The sequence below is a fragment of the Caretta caretta genome, chromosome 1, assembly GCF_965140235.1.
Source record: "Caretta caretta isolate rCarCar2 chromosome 1, rCarCar1.hap1, whole genome shotgun sequence".
NCBI classification, from domain to species: Eukaryota; Metazoa; Chordata; order Testudines; family Cheloniidae; genus Caretta; species Caretta caretta.
The window spans coordinates 78,861,456-78,874,832 of record NC_134206.1 but is presented as its reverse complement, the minus strand read 5'-3'; the positions used below and the strand labels follow the sequence as shown (position 1 = coordinate 78,874,832).

Below are 13,377 nucleotides of genomic sequence, written 5' to 3'. Positions count from 1 at the left end.
GCCTGTGTACGGCTTCATGAGTCATGGCATTAAGGGGTAGGCTGGGTCCCCAAGGATAACTATAGGCATTTCAACATCCCCAACAGTTATTTTCTGGTCTGGGAATAAAGTCCCTTCCTGAGGCTTTTCAAACAGACCAGAGTTCCTGAAGATGCGAGCGTCATGTACATTTCCAGGCCATCCCACGTTGATGTTGGTGAAACGTCCCTTGTGATCCACCAGAGCTTGCAGCACTATTGAAAAGTACCCCTTGCGGTTTATGTACTCGCCGGCTTGGTGCTCCGGTGCCAAGATAGGGATATGGGTTCCGTCTATGGCCCCACCACAGTTAGGGAATCCCATTGCAGCAAAGCCATCCACTATGACCTGCACATTTCCCAGGGTCACTACCCTTGATATCAGCAGGTCTTTGATTGCGTGGGCTCTTTGCATCACAGCAGCCCCAACAGTAGATTTGCCCACTCCAAATTGATTCCCAACTGACCGGTAGCTGTCTGGCGTTGCAAACTTCCACAGGGCTATCGCCACTCGCTTCTCAACTGTGAGGGCTGCTCTCATCTTGGTATTCATGCGCTTCAGGGCAGGGGAAAGCAAGTCACAAAGTTCCATGAAAGTGCCCTTACGCATGCGAAAGTTTCACAGCCACTGGGAATCGTCCCAGACCTGCAACACTATGCGGTCCCACCAGTCTGTGCTTGTTTCCCGAGCCCAGAATCGGCGTTCCACAGCATGAACCTGCCCCATTAGCACCATGATGCATGCATTGGCAGGGCCCATGCTTTCAGAGAAATCTGTGTCCATATCCTGATCACTCACGTGACCGTGCTGAAGTCGCCTACTCGCCCGGTATCGCTCTGCCAGGTTCTGGTGCTGCATATAAATGTGTGTGGTGTTTAATGTGCTGGAAAATGTGTGTGGTGTTTAATGTGCTCCTAATTGCCAAAGTGAGCTGAGCGGCCTCCATGCTTGCCTTGGTATGGCGTCCACTCAGAAAAAAGGCGCAGAACGATTGTCTGCCCTTGCTTTCATGGAGGGAGGGAAGGAACGGGGGCCTGACGATATGTACCCAGAACCACCCGTGACAATGTTTTAGCCCCATCAGGCATTGGGATCTCAACCCAGAATTCCAATGGGCAGCGGAGACTGCGGGAACTGTGGGATAGCTACCCACAGTGCAACACTCCGGAAGTCGACTCTAGCTCGGTACTGTGGAAGCGCTCCGCCGAGTTAATTCACTTAATGTACTTAGAGCATTTTCTGTGGGGACACACACACTCGAAAATATAAAACCAATTTCTAAAAAAACGACTTCTATAAATTCGACCTAATTTCGTAGTGTAGACATACCCATAGAACATGGTTGCTATATTATCTGAAAATATGAGTAGATTTCATCCCTTGATCTGAGGCTGGAAGATTTGACAAACTCATTGGATGGTGCACAATTCCTCGATGGTTGTATGCAGAATTAAATCCTGGACGGACCATAAGACTTGTGTTTTGCAGGACTCCAGGAGAGCGCTCCAATCAAGGGCAGAAGCGTCCATAACTAGGGTAAAAGTTGGCTGAGGAGAAGCAAATGAAATCCTGCACACATATGTTTAAAGCACTTGTCCACAAGTGTAGAGAAGCTAAGATGTGTGTGGGAGCGTGCAAACCACCATGTCTCTAGGATGATGAATCACTGAAGCTGTCCAAACACACGGCTCCCTGAAACACAGCTTGGCATGTTCAACTATATAAGTGCAAGAGGCCCGATGCCTCAGAAGCTTGAGGCAATTTTGTATTGTCATGGTAGGATGGGCCTTCAGGTCTAAAAAGCTTTTTCCAGATGATGCTGGTATCATAAATGGGAATTGAAGACCTTGGCTTCCACAGAGTCCACACTGTTCCTATAAACTCTCTTTTGTACATGAGACAGGATTGGCTTTTCTGCATCAATGAGCAACCCTAGTGCATCAAAGGTGGACTGCATGACAGTCATGCTGAACAGCACCTGAGCCTCAGACCAGCCAATCATCAAGATAGGGAAACCTCTGAATTCCTGATTTTCTGAGGACAGCCGCCACCACTGCCATTATGTGTTGTGAATACACGTGGGGCTGACGACAGGCCAAATGATAGGACTCCAGACTGTAGGGGCATTGATTGACCACAAACCTGAGGAATTTCTTGGGGCTTGGATATATTGCCATATGAAAATACCCATTCTTTTAAGTTGAGGGCAGCATACCAGTCGTCGGGATGCAGAGATGGAATAATGGAAGCCAGAGTAACCATATGAAGCTATTTTCTTTAGGTTTCTGTTTAGATCTTACAGGTCCAGGATAGGTCTAAGACCTCCCTTTGTTTTTGGAATTAGGAAGTATTAAGAATAAAACCCCTTCCCCTCTGTGAAAATGAGGAACTTTCTCTATGGCTCCCAACCGTAGCAGAGATCACACTTCCTAAGGGAGAGCCTCCTCATGAGAACAATATCTGAAAAGGGACAGAGAAGGGGGGATAGAAATAAATTGAAGGGTATATTGGAATTCCACAATGCTTCAGACCCTAGTCTGCCGTGATGCAGGACCAAGCATTTAGGCAGTTGGCAAAGAGAAGGGTAGGAGAGGTTGGCATTCTGGAGACTGGTATGTTGTCCTTGACAAACACCTCAAAATGTTTGCTTAGAACTCTCAGGCTGCCTGGACAAACTAGGAGCTATTGCAGAAGAAAGAGGGAGGGGCCATCTTCTAGAACCTCTGCCACCTTTTTTCCCTGGCTAGGTCCTGGTGGCAAGACATGAAAACAGGACACTGGTGGGGCTGTTGCAGTCAAAACTGCTTTCTCTTTACAGCAGCTGTATAAATGCCCAAAGATCTGAGTGTCAACCTAGAGTCTCTCAGACTATGTAACTTGTCATCCACCTTTTCAAAGAGTGATGGCCCCTCAAAAGGGAGGTTCTGTATGGTCTGTTGGACCTCTTGAGGGACACCCAATGCCTGGAGTCACGAACCCCTGTGCATGGTAATGACTGACACCATGGCTCTAGCTGCAGAGTTGGCAACATTCAAACCCACCTGAGGGGAGGTCCTGGCTACTAATTCATCCTTGTTTACCAGTGCGAGAAATTCCTGCCTTGGCAGTCGGTCTTTAAAATTTAATATGCTGTCCCAGAGACTGAAGTCATAATGCCCCAACAATGCCTGCTCATTAGCAATCTTAAACCGCAGACCTAGAGTCGAACAAAGCTTTCTGTGAAAGAGATAAAGATTCTTTTAATCTTCCCCTTTTAGTGTAGATGCCTGCTCAGCCTGACACTCCCTCATTTTCAACTGAAACCACCAGGAGACCCGGGAGAGGGGTGACAGTAAAAATGTTCAAACCCCAGTGAGGGGACATATCTTAATTCAGCCCTTTTCGCTATGGGAAGAAGGAAGATGGGTTTTACCATAGCACTTTACTGACCTTCAGGATCACTTAATTAATTCGAAACACCACTCAAACCGGTCCTACAGATGCTAAGATGTCAACCAGTCTGCGAGACCTCTCTTGAACATCCTCCATCTGGATACTCAGGGTAGAAGCCACCTTCTTTAAAAGGTCTTGATGAGCTCTGTAATCATCAGGGGAAGGAGAGGAACCCTCCAGTACTATAGCCTCATCAGGAGATGACAAGGAACAACACAAAACCAGCTGCAGCGGTATGAGTCTGGAGCCCAACTCCTATTCAGCCACGGGTCCCTGCTTGATGGCCAAGATGGAGCCTCTGGAGAGTACCAAAGGTGGCAGGAGGTGGAAGAGGAAGGTGAGGAAAGTGCCTCAGCTGCAACCGATGTGTGCAAACCTTTGAGTCCAAACACAAATCAACCTCCTGTGACCAAGGGGGGCTGTTCCTGTCAGTAAGGAGGACTGAGGTGTGAAGCTTGGCCAAGACTGAAATCATGGCCTGCTTCCCTCTGGATAACGCTGCAATGGGGAGGTGGGGAGGGGCCACATTGGTATCCAGAGGCACCCATGGTACCGCATGCTGGGACAAAGCTGATGGTAAGGTAACAGCAGCAGCTATCAATACCGGGCAAAAAGACTCTGGAGAAAACAAAGACTTGCTCAACAGATCACATGCCACCAACCCTGGAGGTTTATGTGGCGGCATCAGGATAGCGTCCTGATGCAATCCAATACATGTAGCCACTTCAGTCTGGTCTCAACAGTGCAGATGCTGGCACCAGAGTTAATGGCCCCGTATGAGAGGAGGAGTGCCTTGGAGAAAGCCTTGGCCTCTAGTGCCCTCTATCTTCGTCTGCAGGCTTGTTGGACTTTGATGCATGGGGTTCTCAACCTCCTGGATTCTGAGTCCTTAGACCTCACTTTTCAATGCCTCTTCCTTGGTACAGGGGAGGGCAATCGGCCCTGAGGCTCAGCCAGATCTGGAGAAGCACTTTTCACTGATGCAAAAGCACTCAGTACCTGCTCTGAGCAGGCAGGTTCCACAGATGGGCACAGAGCTGCCTCCATCAGCAGAAACATAAGTCTGGTTGCCCTGCATTCTTGATTGTGGGCTTAAAGTCCTGGCAAATTTGGCACCAATCCTGAATGTGAATCTTCCCGAGGCACTTCAGACAAATGGAGCGTGCGTCACTCACTAACATCGGCTTTTTGCAGAAGTGACTGGGTTGGAAACCCAGCGACCAAGCATGTCCCAGCACCAGTACAAGCACACAGCAATGGGAAACCAAAGTGTTCAGAACACTTTTAAAAGAAAACCTACTTCTCTAACTTTTAAAACTACTAAAGCTGTTAAAAGAGTATCAACTACATGAAGACTATAACTAGGGAAAACTTGCAATAGCAAGATGACAGCTCCAACAACCATCACAGGCCATAAAGAAGGAACTGGCATGGCGTCAGGGCAGCTCTGCCCTTTATACTACCAGACAGTAGTGCGAGGCAGCAGATTGCACGTGAGCTGCCCTGATGAGTACTGCTGAGGGGAAAATCTCTGACAACAATACACAGAGTACACACACACCTGAGGCGGAATGGACATGTGCAACTGCTTGAAGAATAACCTGTAAAAATAAAAGCTGATGGGAAAAGGTGTAAAAGGGAGACAGACTGAACTAGTCCAAATAAAAAGGCCTATTGATATATCTCAAAGCCTGCATTAAGATCATGCCTGGTAAACGAGAGAAGTGTTGGACCAGAAATCAAATTAAACAGAATTGGTGTGTTGGAAATTAGGCCTAACTGGTGAAAAAATAAGGACAGGATGGGCTATGTCACCCATCATTCCCTTTTGTGGCCCTTTAACAAAAAGAGACTTGGGGAAGGGGGAAATATGGAAGGATGGAAGTGAGCACAACAACTGCTGACTGAAAGAAGGGGAAGGAGCCAGCTTCACCATCATGGTTGCCACCTCCATCATCTCCTGGCACCCAATTTAACACTATTGTGCCTTTGTTTTCCTGATCTTGAATGATGTCCTGACTAGATTCAGCCTGAGAGAGGGACCAGCTGACAACAATACATTTCAGGTGGTGGTTGGAATTTAGACATAACTGGTAAGATTTTAGTCCCTGTCGCCTCTCCCATGTGTCCTTTTCCTTTCCCACCTTATTTTTTTCTTTTTCCTATCCCTCTCCTTTTTCCTTTCATCTAATAAGAGTCTAGCTTATCCTGCCAAGACTGTATGTTTCACAACAATGCTGTAAGCTTCTGACTAGAAAGGCTACTAAATGAAATGCCTTAAACAGCCCAATGCTGGTACAAGTTTGCCAAGCCTATCAGAGTGGCTGATAAAACTATGTGCTGTGTTTGTGCTGTTCCAGAAGTGAGACTGCAAGTAAGAGTCAACACCTGAGACAGAAGCTGCATTTTTTGTTTTTTTTTTCCCATCTTTGCTGTTCTTTTCTCTCTGCTTTTGTGTGTATTTGCCTTTCTTGGCTTCTTGGAAGCGGGATCAGACTTTAACCACAGCAGCAATGACAGCTCCAGCCCATCTCAATTGACCTCTCTTTTCCCCAAAAGGACAGTTATTACCAGTTTTAATACCATCTAAAAAAGACTGTCAAACAAGGAGTTTTTCCTTCTTAAAACTCTTTTCCACCAAAGGGAAGGGGAACACTGAGATATGGCTAACATGAAAACATTACTTAATACTTGACATTTCAAATGCTTTAACTGTTTTTCTTTTTCCCTGTAACCATAACCCTTTTATTAAAAAGATTTTTAACGGGTGTTTGACAAAGTACTAAGAAAGCTGAGGTCTCTGTATACAAATTCCCGACCTTTTTAAAAACCATTTAATGTTGCACAGGTTCAGGGTCATGTTTGACTCTTTAGGTCTATATATTCCAACAAAATTAATACAGAAAGGAGGTGACCCCTTCCTGCTATAGTCTAAAGCCTATGAGGGAAAGGAATACTACTCTTCCAGTGGTGGAGAAGACTTGGCAGGAGTCTCAGGGCATGATCTGAATAGATCCTTTGCTGGCACCAAATATGTACCCGATACAGAGGATATGGTGGTGGTTGGTGCCACTGGTTGTATCTACAGAACATAAAATCAGTGACTCAGGGAGGGTGGATACCATTAGGTCTCCCAGTACAGTAAGTCTCAAAACCATGAGCAACAGTCGGCACTGGAATAGTTGGCGCTGATGGTGTTTGTACTGATAGAGTAGATACTGGTACAAAGAGCCACAATGCTGGGCTGAAGCCTGAAGGCAGCATGATACTACTTTTTAGTAGGTACCAAAGTATGGAGACAGGGGTCTTTTCGGGTGCCAGGCTTTGTGCTAGCATAAGCTGAGGTAAAGTGAAGCAACCTCTGCCCATTCTTCTTACTAGGTTCCTCAGACTGTGACCTCTGCTTGTGCTTCTTAGAAGAGCGATGTCCCATCAGCTGATGATGTGGACTTGAGAGCATGAACAGCTGAGGAATGATTTGGAAAAGCAGGAGACTGGGAACCAGCCACAAAGCCAATGTTCATTGGGGCACTTCTGGAGGAAGACTGCACAGATCTGGATGTATCTTGTTTATCCTAATCAGAACCAAGACTCAGGGATTTGTCCAAAAGAAAAAAAGTTTCAGGTAAGCCTCTCTTGCTTTGTGTCCATTAAGAAAATAAATGAAAAACTGAACATTTCTCCAGGATGTACCTCTCACCAAAGCAAAACAAACAACCACAATGATTATCATCAAGGAGCACATCAATATTTAAATCCTGGAGATTTTTGCTCAGCCATAAGGTGCTGAAACCTGGTACCAGGTAACCAAAAAAACCCCAACGAACCAACCAAACACCTAGAGAAGAAAATTACCCTAGGGGAAACCCAGTACACCTATACTAACTACGAAAAATTCAATAAACAATAACTATATACAATAACCTTTGTTTTAGGTACGCAAGTGTGTAAGAGATAGAGATGCTACTTGCAGTTTCATATCACAGATACAGATGTTAGAAAGGAACTGAAGGATGGCTGGCCGCAGTCAGCCCTTTATGCCCTCAGAAGATGGGGCACATGGGTGCTCTGTGCGCAAGTGCAGCCCCAACAAACGCTGCTGGCAAAAAGATTCTGAGCTCGAGTGCACCAAGAGTGGAACACATACGGGTAAACACTTGAAGAACTGTAGATGCTGAGTGCTTTTGAAAATTATTGTCTTTAGAATCTAGGTGCCAGGATATCCAATATATGTGTGGTTGCGACCCTGATTAAAAAAACATGGGCAGGTGATGTTCCATAGTACAGCATGATGTATATGGAGATTATCCAGTCAATCTAAGGAGGATTTTTCATTTGAACTTCTAATATACCAGTGCAGATTTAAAAGCGATAAGCATTCAAAACAACCTACCACTATGGGTATGACTGTATGAGCAGCTTATTTCTAGTGGCTACCCTCAGAGCTAGGTCACCCAAACATCATATATGAAACATAGACGTTAATTAATCCACAAATTACACCTCTATGCTATGTCCTCTTTTGCTTACTTCTAAAATCATAGAATATCAGGGTTGGAAGGGACCTCAGGAGGTCATCTAGTCCAACCCCCTGCTCAAAAGCAGGACCCATACCCAATTAAATCATCCCAGCCAGGGCTTTGTCAAGCCTGACCTTAAAAACTTCTAAGGAAGGAGATTCCACCACCTCCCTAGGCAACGCATTCCAGTGTTTCACCACCCTCCTAGTGAAAAAGTTTTTCCTAATATCCAACCTAAACCTCCCTCACTGCAACTTGAGACCATTACTCCTTGTCCTGTCCTCTTCCACCACTGAGAATAGTCTAGAACCATCCTCCCTGGAACTACCTCTCAGGTAGTTGAAAGCAGCTATCAAATCCCCCCTCATTCTTCTCTTCTGCAGACTAAACAATCCCAGTTCCCTCAGCCTCTCCTCATAACTCATGTGTTCCAGACCCCTAATCAGGATTGATTCTTTGAGGACCTGCTCCATGATTTTTCCGGGGACTGAAGTGAGGCTTACTGGCCTGTAGTTCCCAGGATCCTCCTTCTTCCCTTGATGTAGGTGATATATTAAGCTAACATGTTTCACTCTGCATAAGTGGTGCCTGATATGTTTTTTTCAGTTTTTAAAACAGTCTTCAGGACTTTCAGAAATATTTAGGATATAAACAACAAAACATGACATTTACATAACACTTCTCATTCATACATCTCAAAGCACTCCTACAAAGGAATTCATTTCAGTGGGAAAATCTTAGGTTGCAGAGCGTTAATGACCTAATTAAAACAAAAAAATAGGAGGGGCTCTATTGGCTGATTGTTTTGCATGTATATTTATAAAGCACAGTTCCATTAGAATACAAAAATAGGGTTACTCTTACTGAACAAAGACTAAATCTGCCAAAATACTCTAAATATTAAGGTCTGTGTGACGTTGCACTCTATACGATTGTATGAAAATATGCTAATGACTGCGAATATAATGTAACTGGAATATGCTTCCTACAAAAGGTCTCTTGTAAGGTATTACAAAGCTTATAATCTACTGAGTGTGGTCATCTTATTTGTATCAATGTATCACTTTTGTATTTGAAACTAGAAATATGAAATATAACTCTGAGGGCCTACTGTAATTATGCAAAGTGTGGGCCATTAATGGTGGTTTGGAATCTTAATGGCTCCCATTAACCAGGACTGTAGAGGGCTCTGTTTACTGGTAAGTCTTCCTGTATACCTGTGTGCTGGCAAGTGCATAATGAAGTCTTACAGTGACATGTGATCATGTCAGCTGAACGCGAATCCATCTTTAACCTGGGGCTTTTCCATTTAGAGGGAGGGATGGGAACCCAGACAGAGACAAAGGATACCCGCCTTGTGCAAAATATATCTAAGGGGGTGGAACAGAACAAAGGGGGCTGCAGTCATGAGAAATCTCCTACTTACCATCTGACCTGGAACAAGAGTTGTACAAGGAGAAAGAATTGTGCCCAGTCTAGGAAGGCGTCCAGTCTGTGATAGAAGCTTATTGAAACATCTCTGAGGGTGAGATTTTATCTGTATTCCGTTTTCTTACTATATTAGGCTTAGACTTACGTGTTTTATTTTATTTTGCTTGGTAATTCACTTTGTTCTGTCTGTTATCACTTGGAACAACTTAAATCCTACTTTTTGTATTTAACAAAATCACTTTTTACTTATTAATTAACCCAGACTATGTATTAATACTGGGGGGTGGGGGGGCAAACAGCTGTGCATATGTCTCTATCAGTGCTATAGAGGGCAAACAATTTGAGTTTACCCTATATACGCTTTATACAGGGTAAAACGGATTTATTTGGGTTTTGGACCCCATTGGGAGCTGGGCATCTGAGTGCTGGAGACAGGAACACTTCTTAAGCGGTTTTCAGTTTAGCCTGCAGCTTTTGAGGGACGGAGTTCAAGTTTGTGTTTGTAGCAGGCAAGCGTGTCTGGCACAACCAGGCAGGGTTCTGAAATCCCAAGCTGCCAGGGAAAATGGGCTCAGAGATGGTCTCAGCACATCAGTTGGCAGTCCCAAAGGGGTTCCTATGATCCAACCCGTCACAGTCTGTACTCTATTTTCCAAAGCTGAAGGCAGCAGAACTCTTGATTCTGAAAGGGGGGAGGAGGATAGATGATACATAGAAGAGGGCATTCTCTGAAGTTCTGTAGGGTTGGAAGTCTTAAGTTTTGATGTAAGGAAGGAGAAAAGTCACTCTCCTCTCCCTAGTAGTGGATATCTGCACATAAATTGCTGCTGCCTAAACCAGCAGCAGCTCAAGATCCAGGCCTGTCTCCCATTTCTGTGATGAGGATTTTGTAGAGATGCTCGTAGCCTATCAGTTGTATGGATTTTACAGGAGTCACGCTACCAGTTAAAAAAGGGAACAGGAGCATAGATTCCCACCCCCTTGATCTGTAGGTTTAGGAGGGCCACGTTCACCCTCAAAGCTGTCCCACCTACAGGGAGCATTTCAAGGTAACTGCAACCTTTCTGGAGTGCCCACCTCCCTGTTCCAGCTTCTTTCTGAGGTGTCAAAGGGTATAATTTGGCCCTAAATTAATTTTATGTACATTTTCAAAACTGTTTCTGCTTCACAGCCACTTATTTAAGTCACATTGCTACTATGAAAGAACCGTCTGTTCCTTTGTTTATATTCTTTTAGTTTTGTGCCTATAAAAGCAAATAGGCATCACTGCTTACAAGCAAGCATAGAGAATGAAAGAACTGAATATGCAACTGCACGAAGTCTACCAGTTCACCTCATCTCAGCTCTAAAATTTGCTCATTTTAAGCAACTTGTATTAAGAAAAATTGCCTAACTCTCACTCTTTTTGGTTTTGTGCTCTTAAAACAAAAAAGGTTAGTTTTTAAATCAAAATTTTGGAAGTAGTAGGACAAGTTATACTTTGTAATACAAATTTTTTCAAACTAAAATTAAGGTACCTGTTACATACCCAGAAACAGAGGACAAATACATACTCATAAATTTGGAATACCATGTACTCAATACTCAAAGTACATTCACCAGCAAAAAACAACAAACTTGTCTAATCTTTATTATTAACATTTGATAGACATGCCTGATCTATTAAAAGTCTGATCAGAGATTTCTCTCAATTTCCCATTCATCACTAGAAATTGTGTGTCATGAATATTGTCATGATGCTTGCTCTGTCGTATGGTAACACCATGTTAAATAGAGAGATCTGATGACTATATTACTTTGTGGTACCTCTAAACCAGGGGTTCCCAAACTTGGTTTGCGGCTTGTTCAGGGTAAGCCCCTGGCAGGCCGTGACACACTTTGTTTACCTGAGCATCCACAGGTACGGCAGCTTGCAGATCCCAGTGGCTGCGGTTCACCGTTCCCGGTGAATGGGAGCTGCAGTAAGCGGCATAGGCCAGACCACCACTTCCCGCAGCTCCCATTGACTGGGAACGGCGAACTGCAGCCACTGGGAGCTGCGAGTGGCTGTATCTGTGGACGCTCAGGTAAACAAAATGTCTCACGGCCCGCCAGGGGCTTACCCTGAACAAGCCGCAAACCAAGTTTGGGAACCCCGGCTCTAAACAAAAGCTCACTGTTGTAATGATTATTGTTTGTTTTTGATATTTACTTGGCATCACTTTACAAACCTGTTAGAACTTCCTAAATAAACAGATAAAAAAACCCTTCAGTATGAAAAACATAGTTTTAGTCTGAAGTCATTTGGGCAGGGTGGTACCAATTTACATGCCCAATTTATTTTTACATTAACTGGCATTTTCAGAGTAAATCCTCTGTACACAGGTAAGAGAATAGTTGCTATAAAGAAACCCACAAGGAAGGATTACTTCTACAGGTTTGTCTTAATCTTAATTTGTTAATGCATTTTTTCTAATGTATTACAATGGAAAATGAAGATACTAAATTAAATTCTGATTGCAGCACAAAGATCTTGACAAATTCCTCTGAAACTGACCATATACATTATAATGGAATTCATTTAATAAATTATTTCAGAGAAAAATTAATTTCATTTGTCTGCTTTATAAAGACGGAAGAATATCAGAACTTGCCTGGATGTGACATATTTTTCATACATTTCCTCTCTAGTTTTTTTGGCATCCTCCAACTGAATTTGAAGTCTTTCAAGGCGATCTTCTTCATGGGCACAGCGAACACTGAGCTCCATGTTCTGACGATTAAGATAATCCTTATCCTTTTGCAGTAAATTAACAGACTGCTGTAAAGTTGCAACCTATTAAAAAAAATAGGACTGACATAAGACATTCTATCTTGAATTTCAAGTTATTTTTTTTTAGATTTAGTCACATATAAACACATTTCCATTATAAAAAGTAAACATTACTTTTTCCCTTTTAAACTTGCCCAAATTTAAAATACTCATTTCACATTTAAGCTTAATATGGACTTTCAAACTTGAAATGCAGTTCTACTTTAAGAAGGGACTCTAAAAATGGAACTGGCATTTCACATTTAAGGTGGCTTAATTTCCTGCTCAGATTAGCTTTAATTTATAACTAGCTACCAACCCTGGAAGCTCAACCTCTTAACACAGATGTCACACTGTATCCCATGTTCCTACAGCATGGGAGACAGCTTGGCTCTTCCTGATAAATTTGTCCCACTGCCCTTGGGTAACCCATGATATTTTATCAGAGGAGAATCTCCTGATTCTGGCAGAATTTCTCAGACTCTTTGGCATTCAGTCTCTCTCATCTGCCCATCACCCGAAGACTACTGGGCAAACAGAGAGGGTCAATCAAATCTTGGAGCAGTATCTTCACTGCTTTTTAAATTACCATCAGGATGACTGGTTTCCCCTGCTGTGCCACACCAAATTCACATATAACAATGCTATCCATGCCTCAACATTGCTCATACTTTGCAAACTATGGCTTTTACCCCTCTTCCACCCATACTTGCACATAAGTTCCCCAGTACCGGCCACTGTGGATTCATCCTCAACCTGCATTAGGTGCATCGGGAGCTCAAGTAACATCTGCAGTCTGCCAAAGAAGCCTACAAAACACCAAGCAGACCAAGACCAATCTGGCCATATGGGACAAGGTGTGGCTCTCTGCCCAGAACTTTATATCAAGCCACCCACCTGTCAAACTAGACTACCAATGCTTGGGCGCTTTCAAGATTGTAGAATGGGTGACCCAGTGGCTTTCAGGTAACAGCTGCTTGAGTCCCTGAAGATCCACCCCATCTTTTACATCTTAGTTTTAAAGCCCTACAAGGAGAACCCATACCCAAACCTCTGTAACCAACTCTATCCCTCGCCCCACATACCATTCCATGGATAGGAGGAATACTTGGTCCACCAAATCCACTGTCGGTGACTTAGGGGAAGGCTCCAGTATGTGGTGAATGGGGAAGGCTATGAATTGGA

At 43.8% G+C, this 13,377-nt stretch overlaps 1 protein-coding gene across 7 annotated transcripts in view; it reads right to left on the bottom strand.

Moving 5' to 3' along the window:
- The window catches only part of PIBF1 (progesterone immunomodulatory binding factor 1), a 172,049-nt gene that overhangs the window by 136,441 nt on the left and 22,231 nt on the right, over nt 1-13,377 (bottom strand). For all 7 annotated transcript variants that reach the window (XM_048852196.2, XM_048852172.2, XM_075129007.1 and 4 more), the window contains one exon: nt 12,035-12,216. In XM_048852196.2, coding sequence (XP_048708153.1) covers nt 12,035-12,216 — 182 coding nt within the window. The remainder of the gene's footprint in view (nt 1-12,034; nt 12,217-13,377) is intronic.